The sequence below is a fragment of the Leguminivora glycinivorella genome, chromosome Z (assembly GCF_023078275.1).
Source record: "Leguminivora glycinivorella isolate SPB_JAAS2020 chromosome Z, LegGlyc_1.1, whole genome shotgun sequence".
NCBI classification, from domain to species: Eukaryota; Metazoa; Arthropoda; class Insecta; order Lepidoptera; family Tortricidae; genus Leguminivora; species Leguminivora glycinivorella.
Window position 1 is genome coordinate 22,360,753 of NC_062998.1, and position 16,099 is coordinate 22,376,851.

Sequence of the window (16,099 nt, forward strand, 5' to 3'; positions counted from 1 at the left end):
TGATTAAGCATTGAGACTTGGCACATGTTCCTTGGGTGGCCCTGAGTAGATAAAGATCGGGAGGCATCGAGAGTCCCCCTTAATTTAGGAGGGAGGAGGGGGGGAAGGCTGGCGCCGCCGCGCTTCCTTTGAAACCATATTTCTCTAAAACTATACAAAATAGGGCATGCGATATATCATTTCCAGATAAATGAAGGACGAGGAATTCATTTTTGGAACAAAAAAATATACTTTAGATCAAAAATACAAAATAAAATGGGAAAATCTTAAAACGAGATTTTTTTTTACATATTAAAATATTGCACATTTTATAAAAACCGTAATAGTTATTTTAAAATAAAAAATATTATTTAATAGCTACATTTATCTAGTTTTAGAAAATGTATAATTTGTTATAGAAATATATTATAGGACGAGTGATAAAAAAATAATTTAAATGCAGAAATATACTTATTCTAATAACGTTTACACACGTAGGTATATCACGACCCAGTACAGAGAATTGTAAAAGTACTATAATATGCTTTATTTTTATTGTAAAATATTGGGTTGGCACAAAAGTAATGAGACACTTGGTTTACGTTTTATATTTTTTATTATTATTACAATACAAAAAGCTTAGTCGATGATGTAATCACCATTAGCATCTATGACTTCTTGCCAACGATCCGGCAAAGTTTGGATGCCTTTCGCCCAGAACTCTGATGGCTGTGCCTCGAAAAAGTTGTTCAACTCCACCTGTACATCATGAAAATCATTGAATTGTTTACCCCGAAAATGTCGTTTCAGGGCTCTAAACAAATGAAAGTCTGATGGTGCGAGGTCTGGAGAATAAGGTGGGTGGGGTATCGTCTCCCAGCCCAAGTTCTGCAGCTGGTGGCGAACGGTAGATGCGACATGAGGTCGAGCGTTATCATGTAGTAAAATTACAGTGGCTCGTCTTCGTCGTTTTTTCTTGATAGCAGAAGATAGTTCGGTGAGCTGTGTTGAATATTTGTTAGCGTTTACAGTTTCATTGTGTAATAGTTCATGAAACAGCATGCCTTGCGAGTCCCAGAAACAACAAAGCAAAACTTTTAAGCGGTTCTTTTGACTCAGCTTCGGTTGAGTTGGTGGTGTTTCTTCTCGAGGCAGCCAAAAAGCACGACGCGTCGACGTGTATCGTTCTCATAATAAATCCATGATTCATCTCCCGTAACCAGATCAGTCAAAAACTCTTTACGTCGGGGTCGCAGCAAAAGTGATTGACAGATGGCGACACGGACTGCACGACTGGCGTCGGTAAGGATGTGCGGTACCCATCAAGCCAAAACTTTTCGATACCCAAGCTCATGCAGATAGTATTCCACAGCGTGGTGACTGCAGTTAAGTGCTTCCGCTAATTCACGAGTAGTAGCATCAGGATTCGACTGTAGTTCGCGGCGTAAATCTTCATCATTGAATGCAGGTGGTCGCCCTGAGCGTGACTGACTTTCAAGGCTCCTGTCTCCTGATTTAAAACGGTCAAACCATCTGGACACCGTGGCATGGCTTGTACTTCCAGCGCCCAATGCAGTGTTGATATTGTCAGCCGCAGCCCGCGCACTGTGGCCTAACAAGTACTCGTATAAGTATAGTGTTCGAACTTGTCGCTCGTCCATTTTATTTCAATCTAACTAAACCAATCACGAGAGCGGCTTTATACACCCTCACATTAGAAGTACCTAGAATGTTCTACAACATACTAGAATATTATCGAAAACAATTAACTTAAGAAAGGAAATGTATAGAGTTATGTAGAGTGTGTTATTACTTTTGTGCCAACCCAATAAAATTGCATGTGACTTATATTGTAAAAAAAATTAAAAATGTCTTAATCAGGTTCTCCTCTCCTGAAGCAGTTCTGCATGCATAGGCTTGAAGATTTTTTAGTTTACTAACAGAACTTAGTTACTTCCTTCGGGGCCCTTACATCGGTTTTACCCATCCATAAAAGATAAAATAAAAATCGTCATATTCTTCCTTTCAGTATCAATGATAGTTAGTTATTGCGCAATACTGCCATAAAAAAACAAACTAGATTCGTATTAGCATTAAACATGAATGATTTTTGAAGTAAGACATTACTTTTGTACAAAGGAGAACCTCAAAAAATGGTCTGACTAGACGAAAACATGTTATCGGGGCTAGTACTCAAGGCTCTCAAAAAGTGTAGCTATTTTGAGTTATTCAAATAAAAAGTCTTTTTTTACAGTTGCACCTTACGCGGCACTGTTTTTTACACCTGCATCCGACAATTTCGAGGCATGTTTCTGCAGCAACAGGCAACGTTGCGGGCAAGTAGACTCCCAAATCCCAATTGTTACAGTGACATTTGGTGCAGTGGAACTGCTGATGATGGCCAGAACCAAACTCCTCAAATCTGAACGGCGCGCTTATAGTGACTTTGCCATTTTTATAAGAACAGCATGCGCTAACGTCTAGAACAGTGACATTTGGTACAGTGGAACTGCTGATGATGGTCAGAACCGAACTCCTCAAATCTGAACGGCACGCTTATAGTGACTTTGGTATTTTTATAAGAACAGCATGCACTTACGTCCAGAACAGTGACATTTGGTGCAGTGGAACTGCTGATGATAGTCAGAACCGAACTCCTCAAATCTGAACGGCACACTCATAGTGACTTTGGTATTTTTGTAAGAAAAGCATGCATTTAAGTTCAGAACAGTGACATTTATTTAGTTATGTTTGTTAAGCATATTGAGTTATTCAAGTTTGTCAAGCTTCGATTTCTTATAATATAATTGGATTCATGAGGAATTGAGGAAACTCCTCAAACCTTAACGTTATACGTATATTCATTTGTGTTGCCATCTAATAATTAAAGCATTAAAAGCAGTTTTAAAAAATATTTACACATTTCTACATAATCCAACATTCGCAAGTAGCTTTCACCAGAACCCGAAAGGCGACGGTTTTTTTTTCTTAAAAATTATGTATTTTTATATTATTTTAAGTACATTAATCACTAAAATAGCTATAAACTACAATGATGACGGCTTTCGTGTGTTAAAAATAGTGATTATACCTGAACTCATTGACAAAACTTATTGAAATGTGCACTCAAATCACCCTGTCGGGCGATTTAAATTATTTTTTATCACTCGTCCTATAATATATTTCTATAACAAATTATACATTTTCTAAAACTAGATAAATGTAGCTATTAAATAATATTTTTTATTTTACAATAACTATTACAGTTTTCATAAAATGTGCAATAATATGTATAAAAAAAATCTCGTTTTAAGATTTTCCCATTTTATTTTGTATTTTTGTTTTAAAGTACATTTTTTTGTTCCAAAAATGAATTCCTATCAAAAATGAATGATATATCGCATGCCCTATTTTGTATAGTTTTAGAGAAATATGGTTTCAAAGGAAGCGCGGAGGCGCCTGCCTTCCTCCCCTCCTCCCTCCTAAATTAAGGGGGGCTCCCAATGCCTCCAGATCTTTATCTACTCAGGGCCACCCAAGGAACAACCTGTACCAAGTCTCAGTGCTTAATCATAAAATGCAGGGTTCCCATACAAGACATAGCAATAGCCTCCCCAGTAATATGATATCAATATATCATATAGACAAACTTGTTAAACTTATTATCAATTTGCCCAATGGTCACGTAGCATTATCATAATGACCGGGCAATGTGATAAAAAATGGCGTCTAGACGATGATTAATCACTTTGACCAATACGGCTAGGCATTATACATAATGCCCTTATTAATCACTAGGTCCATAACATACATATTGGTACCAAATTTCAGCTTTCTAGTGCTAATGGTCACTGAGATTATCCGCGGACGGACGGACGGACAGACAGACATGGCGAAACTATAAGGGTTCCTAGTTGACTACGGAACCCTAAAAAGGGGGCTAAATAGATAGATAGATATTAATATTGCAATGACATGATACAGGAAAATCCTAGGGAACATGTGCTACATTATGTAATTTACATTTTTGGAAATAATGATGTATCTTATCGTATCTTATGAGAATATGGATAAATGAAAATGAAAAACTAATTTAAACTTCCACATAGTTAAATTTTGTAAACAGGGCTTCATCGTGTGTAATTAAGTTTTGAAACTGACCTTGGGCATTTTGGGGACTGAGAATGAGTGAGAGAATTAAAATAAGCGAGTAGGTTAGCATGGTTATAAATAAAAAAAATATGTGTTTTTTTTAACACTTTCGAAACCGGGCTCTACGCGGCGCTACGACATTTTCGCTACATACGGGTTTCCCCATGTAATCGGCTACGCTTCTACGAGCGGTGTGCCCGACAGTCGGGTTCTTGGTAGCGAAAGTGTTAATTATTAAACTATTGCTGAACATAATCGGTAGCTCAAGCAGTGCATACCAACAACAAAATATGAAATAATCCTAAAGACCAAGACAAAGTGGTGACCTGTCTGGCCTAGTGCCTAGTGATTCTATATGTGGATAAGTATTATCCGAGTACCTGCAGCTCAGGTTTTCTTGAGCTTATCATGAAGCGTCATGAATGTCATGATCACATTCTTACACAGATAAGACCAGTAGTTAAGGGCGTTTCCTGCGCCAATGACCTTCGATTTGAATCCATTAATATTATGATAGTTTCTAACGCCTATTATATTAACAGCATCGTCTTTAAACAAAATAGTATCTCATAATTACTGCATAGCTCATTGCTTCTTTGACACTTGGCATCAAAGTTGAGCAGTTTTAGGGTCAAAAACTTGTTTTTTGGTCATAACTTTTGTTTTAAATAGGTAGTTTAAAAAATCTCTTTTGAATTAAAAAAAAAAAGTGAAAGGTAAATCCAAACATGTCGATTTCATGTACGTAAATCAAATTTCGAAGTGGTTTTTTGACCATGTTTAAAAAGATCATAAAAGAAAGTTTTTTTTTTTAAATATGGCGTTTACGAATAGAGATATTTTAAAAGATTCAAGAACCGATGGTCGTTGGTCTTAAAATTCCATCTGTAGTGCAAATTTAGGAGTTTCAACACAAAACTTGTCAAAAACCGATGAAAAGCATGTGGAGCCCTTTGGCGTTCCCTGCGCCAATGACCTTCGATTTGAATCCATTGTTATTATGATAGTTTCTAAAGCCTATCATATGGACAACATCGTCTTTAAACAAAATAATATCTTATCATTACTTTACAGCTCATTGTTTCTTTGATTTTGCATCAACGTTGAACAATTTTAGGGTCAAAACCTGGTTTTATGGTCGTAACTTTTGTTTTAATTACTTCAAAATTAAAATCTCTCTTGAATTTTTCTAAGTCAAAGGTAAATCCAAACATGTCAATTTCATGTCTGTAACACCTTCACTAAAATCAAATTTCGATAAGTGTTTTTTAACCGCCGCCCCAAATCTCAAGGAAGGGGGTTTCTCAATTCGTCTGTATTTTTTTTAATGTTTGTTCCACTTCCACGATATCTCCGTCGTTACCGGACCGATTTTGAATTTTTTTTTAATGTATATGTATACAGATTGGTCCCATTTTTATCAGAACCCAGTCCTGATCCTGGAGAAATCGAGGGAACTCCTCAAATCTGAAAGGCATAGGTACATATGGTGATTTTTGTGTTTTTATAAGAACAGCATGCATTTACATACGGAACAGTGACATTTGGCGCAGTGGAACTGCTGATGATGGTCAGAACGGAACTCCTTAAATCTGAACGGCACACTTCTAGTGACTTTGGTATTTTTATAAGAACAGCATGCACTTATGTCCAGAACAGTGACATTTGGTGCAGTGGAACTGCTGATGAAGATCAGAACAGAACTCCTTAAATCTGAACGGCACGCTTATAATGACTTTGGTATTTTAATAAGAACAGCATGCAATAAGTTCAGACACTTCAGAACATTGACATTTATTTGTTAGGAGATTTTTTCTCTTTGTTATGCTTGTTAAGCATCTTGAGTTTTCAAGTCAAATTTTGTCAAGCTCGATTTCTTATAATCGGATATCGGATTCATGAGGAATTGAGGAAACTCCTCAAACCTTAACGGGATACGTATATTCATGTGTGTTTCCATCAATTAATCAAAGATTTACATTAAAAGCAGTTTTAAAAAATACCGACCTACACATTTTTACATAATCCAACATTCACAAGTACCTTTCACCAGAACCCCAAAAGCGGCGGTTTTTTTTCTTAAAAAATATGTTTTAATTTTTTGCGTACCCATGTTGAACTCGATGTTCGACTTCGAAACACGAATCAAGTTTATTGTTAAGACGCTACAGGAGCGAAAATGCTAAAATGGAAAGGAGCCCCCCTTTCAACTTGGGAATTTTATTTAAATATACAAGTGTTATTATTTATTAACTAGATTTATTGAAAAAAAATTGTCCATTAAGAACAACTCAGTCAAAAGATATTTCAAAAAAATCTTTAAAATCGAGGTTCCGCTCTCGACTGTTTCCTCCTTCAAAACTTATTCACAGGTAACGAAATTTGAAAATCTGAATAACAATGAAATTATCTGTGTCGGACCGTTTAGTTTTTTGCCTAATTGTTACCAATTTTAAATATCACACCTTTTTTTGCGCCATAATCAGTAAGGCCGTTTTTGGAAATTTTTGATGGGCTGTAGCGTCTTTAAAAATAATAATATCAAAACGGGTCCAGACACAGATAAGAATAATAATATTCTGTGTTGAAAAAATCAGTGCTCTATCTTCAAAACCCAGGGATGAAATAGTCGAGAGCGTTTTTGTGACGTTACTAGTGTTAGTCCCAAAATACCCTATTTTTTAATTTATCGGTTTTTACGTTACGGAGGTAGTGGGGGGGGGGTCCCCTGGCGTTATTGGATTGAAATGTGAGATTTTTTTTGCAATGCTACTGCCCACTACCTACTTAATTTATTATTGGATTCCATTGTGGTGTGGGCGAAGGGCTGGAAGACGCAAACTCACGCCTGTATTTCCAAATGGGTTAGGCAGAGTACATGAAACTAGGTTTCAGTGCCACTCTTGGCAGTTAAGGGGTTGAAATAAAATATATTGTGGTACAGAGATAGGTTGCCAGCCTTTTGTCCATACCACCGTAATGTAAAAACGAGAATTTAGCATTTATAGTATTTTATGCAACTGGTGGTTAAAAGAGGTCAAAAAAGGTGAGTGGCGTGGGTAACAATTTGAGGCGAAGCCGAAAATTGTTAATAAAGACGCCACGAGCATTTTTTGACTCAGTTAAACACCGTTGCATACAATACTTTTTCTACGACCAAGCACTTACTTTGAAAGATAACTAGAAATTCAACAAATACCTGCTTTCAGTTATCTAGTGGACCACCTACCATTTTGAATATGCAGTTTGAGTAGAGCAAAATAAAACTGTCTATGGGACGGTCAACCCGCCGAGCCTTAAAAAAAGTGATTTTTATCACATAAGTTTACTATAATTCACCAAAGTATTATAAAAGCTGTGTAGAATATAAAATTTGCTAGCCCATAGGACCATGCGGATCACTCCAGACTACTTTAATAGTCTAGTTTTATCCACTCAAACTTTATTTCAAATAAAGTATGCCGGTCTTGCCCGCACTGACCTTATACAATTGTAACAATTATGAAGGCTAAATGTCTCGTACCTTACTTAAGCCACTCAGCAGGTCTCGTGGCCTAAACGCGGTACTCAACTTTTATAGCCTTCATTAAGTTACCATTATACATATAATATACTATTATTACCTACATTTCCTACCGACAGAAAGAAGGCGCGAGGGTAAAATCTGTTTTCGAAATTAACTTCTTGTTTCATTTAGAGCGCTCATCAGATTATGCTAATAAAGTAAACCGAACACCGAGAGGGGTATCCTTATTGTGTGTTATCTTGAAGCCATAGCACGGAGGCACATCTGCTCTGATTACGCGCTCCACAGCCACACATGCGCAAAAGGAACTTGCGAACCAGTCAATTGACAATAGCGATCTATTAATAATAATACTAATTTTAAGACCTAAAGATGCCATTCTTTTGCTCGAAGTCCCTTCCGAGAGTTGGGTACCTTTTGTGTAAATGTAATTTATGTGCCGCATTGTTGGCATCGGGGCCCTCCCCACTCGCGCGCGCCGGGCTCCATCCATCCGCGCCCGCGCCCGCTGCGAGTTGTTCACTAACTTCACTGACAATGCCCCGTGTCGTGTGTCTTACTTAGTGATTAGAAAAACAACTTATCCTACAGTGTTTCAAAATTGTTGTCAGTAAGAATTATGTATTTATTACTCGAATCCATACTAATATTATAAATGGGAAAGTGTGTGTCTGTTTGTTAGTCCGTCTTTCACGGCAAAACGGAGCGACGAATTGACGTGATTTTTTAAGTGGAGATACCTAGTTGGAAGGATGGAAAGTGACATAGGCTACTTTTTGTCTCTTTCTAATGCGAGCGAAGCCGCGGGAAAAAAATAGTGTTAGTCATAAACGTACTTTTTGCTCTTCCTGTTAGTGCAAATTAAACTCTAAATCTCAAATTAAGTATTTAAAACCCTACATAATAGATGTCAAGTGCATACCAGCAGTACGTTTTTAGGGTTCCGTAGCCAAAATGGCAAAAACGGAACCCTTATAGTTTCGTCATGTCCGTCTGTCCGTCTGTCCGTCTGTCCGTCTGTCCGTCTGTCACAGCCGATTTACTCGGAAACTATAAGTACTACAGTGATGAAATTTGATGGGAATATGTGTTGTATGAACCGCTACAAAATTATGACACTAAATAGTAAAAAAAAAAAAAAGAATTGGGGGTGGGGCCCCCATACATGTAACTGAGGGATGAAAATTTTTTTTCGATGTACATACCCGTGTGGGGTATCAATGGAAAGGTCTTTTAAAATGATATAAAGTTTTCTAAAAAACATTTTTCTTAAAGTGAACGGTTTTTGAGATATCAGCTCTCAAAGTCGTAAAAAGTATCCCCCCCCTCTATTTTTATAACTACGGGGTATAAAATTCTAAAAAAAATAGAGGTGATGCATGCTAATTAACTCTTTCAACGATTTTTGGTTTGATCAAAGTATCTCTTATAGTTTTTGAGATAGGTTGATTTAACTGTAATTTTGGTTTGCTGCTACGGAACCCTTTGTGCGCGAGCCCGACTCGCACTTGGCCGGTTTTTCTATTTCAAAAAAAGTCGATTGATGTATACCTAGTTTATTTGGTAATTGTATGTAACATTGCAGCTCGGTATTCTACCTTACTCTTTATTATTATTAATGTGAAAGTGGACGTCGACCGAAATCGCCGTTTAAAAAAATGTAGTTTCTGTTTTCATCTCTAAAATAATAATATTATTGGAAATACCCTAAACTAAACTGAACTTACGGATGTATATCAACCTACAAAAATGCCTCTTCGTTTTATATTGTTGACCATTATTCAAGCTAAATATTAAAAGTTATTATAACTTATAATTTCTTTCTTCTTTTATAACTTATAATTTTTGTTTAAAGGAAAAATTTCAAAATTCTGTCATTATGATGTTGGATCTTTTAGTGCACTGCACCGGTCGAATCACTTTGACCGACTGAGCCTCGACGAGGGACTACCAGACGTACAATTTCTCAATGCTTAAACGTCTTAGGGCGGCGTATCATTCCATTTTTCTAACATTGTAGCATCGTTCAGTAGAACTAACATGGCCAATAAAGTGGTGTAGGCTATTTTGTATCTCAAATTTTATAACAACGGTGTTTTTTTCGCAGACGGTGAAAAGAAGACTGAATTTAAGTGAGAGTAGTTCCGGTAGCCAAGGCCATGTAGTACCTATGAAGGCAGATTTCAAAACGCCGAAGCAAAAGAGAGTGAAAGTTCTGACACCGTACAGCCGACCGTCCAGTTCTATGAAAAAATACAGTGAAAGATCAAGGTATGGTATGATTTAATATAAAAATCATCATTTAGATATTGTAACTCCATCTCACCGTGTTGAAAAGATTCATCACTGGAGAATAAATGTTTTCAGGTTCGACACATCATTAGGATTACTTACAAAAAAATTTGTTGCTTTGCTGAAGTCTTCCCCAAACGGCGTCCTCGACTTGAATATAGCCGCGGAGCACCTCTCTGTTCAAAAACGTCGAATATACGACATCACTAATGTTTTAGAGGGTATAGGAATTTTAGAGAAGCGATCAAAAAATAATATACAATGGAAATGCGGTAAGTTATTTTTTCATTCACAATTAACTCCCGAGGGGATACATCGAAAGCAAAATAATTTAAGAGGCATTGGTAAATCAAAATCACATTATCTCGTACACATGTTATTGTGGCTCACTAACAAGCCATCGATGTATCCCTTAATAATATTTAATGTTAATTATTTGATGACTTTCAGAAATTAGCCCGAACTACAAATGTAATATAACTGCATTGGAAACAAATACAATTAACTTCGTTACCTCTTCATGCAATTGACATTTCAAATTTTTTAGTACTACTTTTTATTGTTTGGTTTGAAAGAACTCAATAATAAAAGATACATGTATTTTTTTATTTTTCAAAAAAACTGCTATTTTCACGCGAAAATCCCTTCTTATTACTACTTCGAGCAGAAAGAGCGTAAGTTACAAACGTCAAGACTCAATTTAAGGATGTCACATGTATCCATACTAATATTATAAATGGGAAAGTATGTGTGTCTGTTTGTTTGTCCGTCTTTCACGGCAAAACTGAGCGACGAATTGACGTAATTTTTTAAGCGGAGATAGTTGAAGGGATGGAGAGTGACATAGGCTACTTTTTGTCTCTTTCTCGCCGCTCATTTCTCTAAAATGGGGGGTGAAAGTTTGTATGGAGCATTCCGCAATTTTAGAATTTAACGCGAGCGAAGCCGTGGGCAAAAGCTAGTTGTTTCATACACCTAAGAAAACGACAAAATCATTCATAAAAATAAAGTTTTAACAGTCAGCTTAAACAGTCCGAGATGTCTGACTGTCAAGTGTCACTGTCAACAAATATTGAATAACTACGAGCTATGGAATGTAGAAGTATAAGGAAATCTGTCAAAGTAGAACAGTCGAAAAATGACGTGTCAAACAATTATGTACCTGCAATTACTGCGTCACCTATCTATGGTTTTATATGTGCATTGCTGATATTTATAAAGCTTTCGCTCCTTACCTCTAATCCCCATACTACGAGCGGTGATAAGTGTCACAGTCCAACTCAAGTGACATCCCAACCGGAAGATTTTTTTGGTTATAGTGGCAGCTCCGAACAACTATGTAACGTCACTTCCCCTTTAAACTATTTTTAAGAATTTTTTACAAAAATTATGGAAAAAAAAATTAAAAAATATATTTTTGTGATCTACAGGCGTATATCCCGAAATGGTTTTCGATTTAGGGACATTGAAAATTTTGAAATGTTGTCAATTTAAGAGGGCATCGTCCGTCCACACGGCACACTCTCATTAGGGGGTTGTGTTTTATAATAAACCGATTTATTTCTATGAATTCTTGGCGTGCAACCGTATTGAACATGTTGTAATATAGTTATTTGTGCATCAAGATACCAAAGTTGATATTTGCATCGAGGGACGAATTTGACTCAAAAGTCACAAAATGTAAATAACTTTGGTCTCGTGTCGCACATACAACTTTTCACCAGGGCAAACAAGAAGAAAAACATGAAATACATATAAAGTAATGTTATTATTATTATTATTATTTGGAGCCTGTCGTGTCCCACTGCTGGGCAAAGGCCTCCCCCCAATTTTTCCACTTCTCTCTATTCAAAGCCGTGTCTGGCCATTCCTTCAAAAAGGAGTCCAGTTCGTTCCGCCATCGCTGTCGGGGTCTGCCAGATCCCCGATTCGAGTTTTCGGGCTCCCACTCCGTGGTGATTCTGCCCCACAACTCGTTCGGCATCCGGCAGACGTGACCAGCCCAGTCCCATTTTAGCTTGGCCGCCTTCCGAGCTACATCGATAATTTTCGTCTTGGAGCGCAGCGTGGTGTTCCGGACTCGATCCACCAATTTGACACCTAATATGCTGCGCTCCATGGCACGTTGGCAAACCCCGAGCTTGGACTTCTGAGCTTTAGTCAAAGACCAAGTCTGTGCACCGTAGGTCAGAACTGGGAGTATGCATATGTCCATGAGCTTCCGTTTGAGTGTCATCGGAAGATTACCTTTCATAAGATGTTTCATGGACCAATAGCTCCTCCAGGCGTTTTCAATCCGTCTTTCGACCTCTTTTTCCTGACGCGCCTGGAAGGAAACTAATTGGCCCAAATAAATGTACTCTTGGACATATGCAATTGGTTCTCCATTAATCTCTATGCCATGCGGTGCACTGTTAGTCATAAGCTTGGTCTTTGACATATTCATCTTTAGTCCAATCTCGAGGCTTGCGGTGCTTAGTTCTTCAAGCATTTTTTGCAGCTCGGAAGCTGTTGAGGAGAAAAGGACAATGTCGTCAGCGAACCTCAGATTAGTCAATCTGCGATTGCCGACGGCCAGCCCCCTCTCTCCCCAACTTGGCGCAAGTTTTCTGAAGACGTGTTCCAGAGTGCTGGTAAAGAGTTTCGGCGATAGCGGGTCTCCTTGCTTAACTCCTCTCTCTATTTTGAAGGACGGGCCAGAGGATTGCAGTTTGATGGAGGCGGTACTGTTTGCGTATATATTACTCAGGAGCTTAATGTAGGGTGGGTCTATTTCTTGATTCAACAGGGCAGTGAATATGGAGTCATGTGTGATACTGTCAAATGCTTTTGAATAATCTATGAAGGCGATATAAAGTGGAAGTTTATGTTCTTGACATTTTTCAATAATTTGGTTTAGAGAATGTATATGGTCAGTGGTGGAGAGGCCCGGTCTGAATAAAGTAATGTATTACATGTAAATAAATGAGAATGGTAACAAGCTGCTAAATATGAATGATACCCTCTTAAATCAGGCGAAATCTAGGCGTCGTAGAATGTGTATTCAAGGTTTATCCAATATCATAATGTATATCTGGGTGAATCAACTTTTTCTTGCCTGTTGCCATGGTTACGGTCCCCTGAGTCACGCTATAACTTTGGTCTCGTGTCACACAAACAACTTTTCACCTCAGCAGGGCAAACAAGAAGAAAAACATGAAATACATACGATGCGCGCAACCTGTTGTTTTGAATATTCCTAACTGTGTTTGCAACCTACAGGACAGGCTCTGCCTAGTGTAGGAACCTTTGTAAATCTTAAGCGTTCATGTTATTAGAGTACTGCTTATTTTCTTTATGTTATTTGTAATTGCCTATTGTCATAAACTTTACAAGTTTACATAGAAAGTAAAGTAATGTAGGTATTATAAATAAATGAGAATTATTTTTTGGAGTGCTCTCTTTGTCGATGCTTGTTTGCACAGTTTAAGTAGCATAATTTTGCATAAAACGGATAAAACCAGCGTGACCCAGGGGACCGTATCCATGACAATAACAGGCAAGAAAAAGTTGATTCACCCATCTACATATTTATTTATTTTTATACTACGTCGGTGGCAAACAAGCATACGGCCCGCCTGATGTAAAGCGGTCACCGTAACCTATGGACGCCTGCAAATCAAACAGTTTCACATGCGCGTTGCCACCCCATTAGAAACTTGTACATTCCCTTTTGCTGTGTTAAGTAGACAGCAAAAAGGAGTGTACAAGTTCTAAGGAGGGTTCGGATTGCCGACGACTCAAAGGACAATAGACGGAACAAGTTAGTTCCGTAAGTCCTCCCGTCATCAGCACACCGAACCCTCGTTGAGCTCTGGCAGCCTTACTCGCCGACAGGAACACAACACTATGAGTAGGGTCTAGCGCTATTTGGCTGCGGTCTTCTGTATATTATTTATCTATAGTGAAATAGACAAAGAGAGCACACCAAAAAATAATTTCGTTCGAAATTTAAGTCCTAGTTTTAATTTATTTTCGTTTATTAAAGGGCGTGCCAGGATAAGCTAAGTGATTCTGCCCCCGACGAATTTGGGCTTTTACTTTTTATGGTTGGTGTGGCTCTACACCAGTAATTAATGTGCAAAATTTGAGCACCCTAAACTTTATAGTTTTTGTAAAAAAAAAACGAAAAATCATTTTCCTTTGATAACTTTTTTTCTAGTTAACCGATTTTAGTATAATTTACATATCTTGTACATTGAGTCAAGATAATTATATGACGTAATAATATTCTCATTGTGTCATAGCAAAAAAAAAAAAGCTGAATAAACTTTTTACAAGTTACAACTTACAAGTGGTAGTGTTACAACTTACAATGTCTAATATGGCAAGTTGGAAAGAGATTTCCGCTTGTAAGTTGTAACTTTCAGTTTTGAGAAATGGGCCTCAGGCACTATTAAGTGCGGTAGGAATGGCCAGATGTTTTATCATTTATCGCGCGACCATAAGTACTTGCCTGCCTGAAATAGGTGTCTTCCGTAGCATTGGGCGTTGTGTTGTGTGTTGAGCCATATATTCATAGAAGTAAAATTCAGTAAGTCCATTTGGACCGACCCAGTAAGTCCATTCGGACGGACCCACAGTTCGATAGTATTATGTTGTTAATTCTGAGATTCTGATCCGCAATATGCGCCTAAATTAACTGTATTAACTTTGAATATATTTAAGGAAAGCCATGGCCGTGGCACTACGGTTAACTTGACTATAGTTAATGACATTGAATTTTAACACAGTATTCCTAGTCTCCATATTTTTTACCCTGCTGACAGTAGTCAAGTTTCATCCATTATGTCATTGAATGTTAATTCCAAAGAAACTCCTACTGACAAATATCTGCCTTGCGAACGTTCTTATATGTTTAAAATAATTTGTAGCATTTACTATTATTAAGAGGGATGGTTTGTAATACTAAAAAAAAAAAAACTAAAATAAACTTATATTAATTTATTCCAAACAATTAGTTAAATAATTTCCTTGTTAATTATTAAATAATCTACGACACTGAGATATTTAATATAAAATTATGCAAATATCTGACTATTCCCTGCGGCAAAGCGAATCATTTCTTGACTGCTCTGCGATATAATTTTTTATTATTGTTTAATTGATGTGTGTACGAGCCCCAATGCAAATGATATCGTCTAGTATGAAAAAAATATTATGTCCTAACTTCGACCTCAAAATTCAGGATGAATTAGATGATTAGTAGAACATGTAACATAAAAACAAGAGAGCTTATAATGCATATTTTATTTATTCAAAACATAAATTAACAATTTTCCTCACTAGTAAACAAAAAAACATAATTTCACCAAATGTAACACTCGCAAAAATGTTCGTCTTCAGCGTAGCCGATGCAGAAAAGAACAACTACCACTTGGTGGCGTCACCTTTTGCATCTAAAACGGCCTTAATTCTGAGCGGCATTGTATCTACCAACTGTCTATACTCCTCAGGGGTTATTCCATTCCAGACACCCACAAGTTTCTCCTTAAAATCAGCTTTGGATTTAGAAGGATCTTTTCGCAACTTTTTCTTCATTTACCACTACAAAGTTTTTATGGGAGACAAGTCTGGACTGCTGGATGGCCATGATATGGTAGGAATTTGTTTTTGTTTCAGCCACTCCATCGTTGTCTTGCCAGTATGACATAAGGCACCATCTCGTTGAAAAGTAAATCCATTTATATACTTGAACTTTCTTATAGACGGTAGTGAACTCTATTCCAAGATGCTTTTGTATTTCTCTGCATTGACGGTTCCATCTATAAATTGCAGACATCCCACACCCTGTGCCGACATACAGCCCCAAATCATTTAAAGATGCTGGAAACTACACCTTGCGTTCAAGACAGTCTTTGTGAAATGCATCTCCTTTATCTTGAATGACTTTACTTCGTTCATCGCCAACTATGACCTCAAATTTGGATTTGTCGCTCCATATTATTTTTCGCCACTGATCGGCAGTCCAGTTTCTGTACTTTTGTGCAAATTTCAACCTGTTAGTTTTCTGCTTTTGAGTAAGTAATGGTTTCTGTTTAGCGGTGTGAAAACCGAAGCCCATTATTTTCATTACTGTCTTTCAGGTATCGACTGAAATGTTTATTTTGA

At 37.3% G+C, this 16,099-nt stretch overlaps 1 protein-coding gene across 2 annotated transcripts in view; it reads left to right on the plus strand.

Annotated features, from left to right (window-relative positions):
* Positions 1-16,099, plus strand: part of LOC125240942 (transcription factor E2F2) — a 69,121-nt gene that overhangs the window by 7,077 nt on the left and 45,945 nt on the right. For both annotated transcript variants that reach the window (XM_048149146.1, XM_048149147.1), the window contains exons 3-4: positions 9,765-9,928; positions 10,025-10,221. In XM_048149146.1, coding sequence (XP_048005103.1) covers positions 9,765-9,928; positions 10,025-10,221 — 361 coding nt within the window. The remainder of the gene's footprint in view (positions 1-9,764; positions 9,929-10,024; positions 10,222-16,099) is intronic.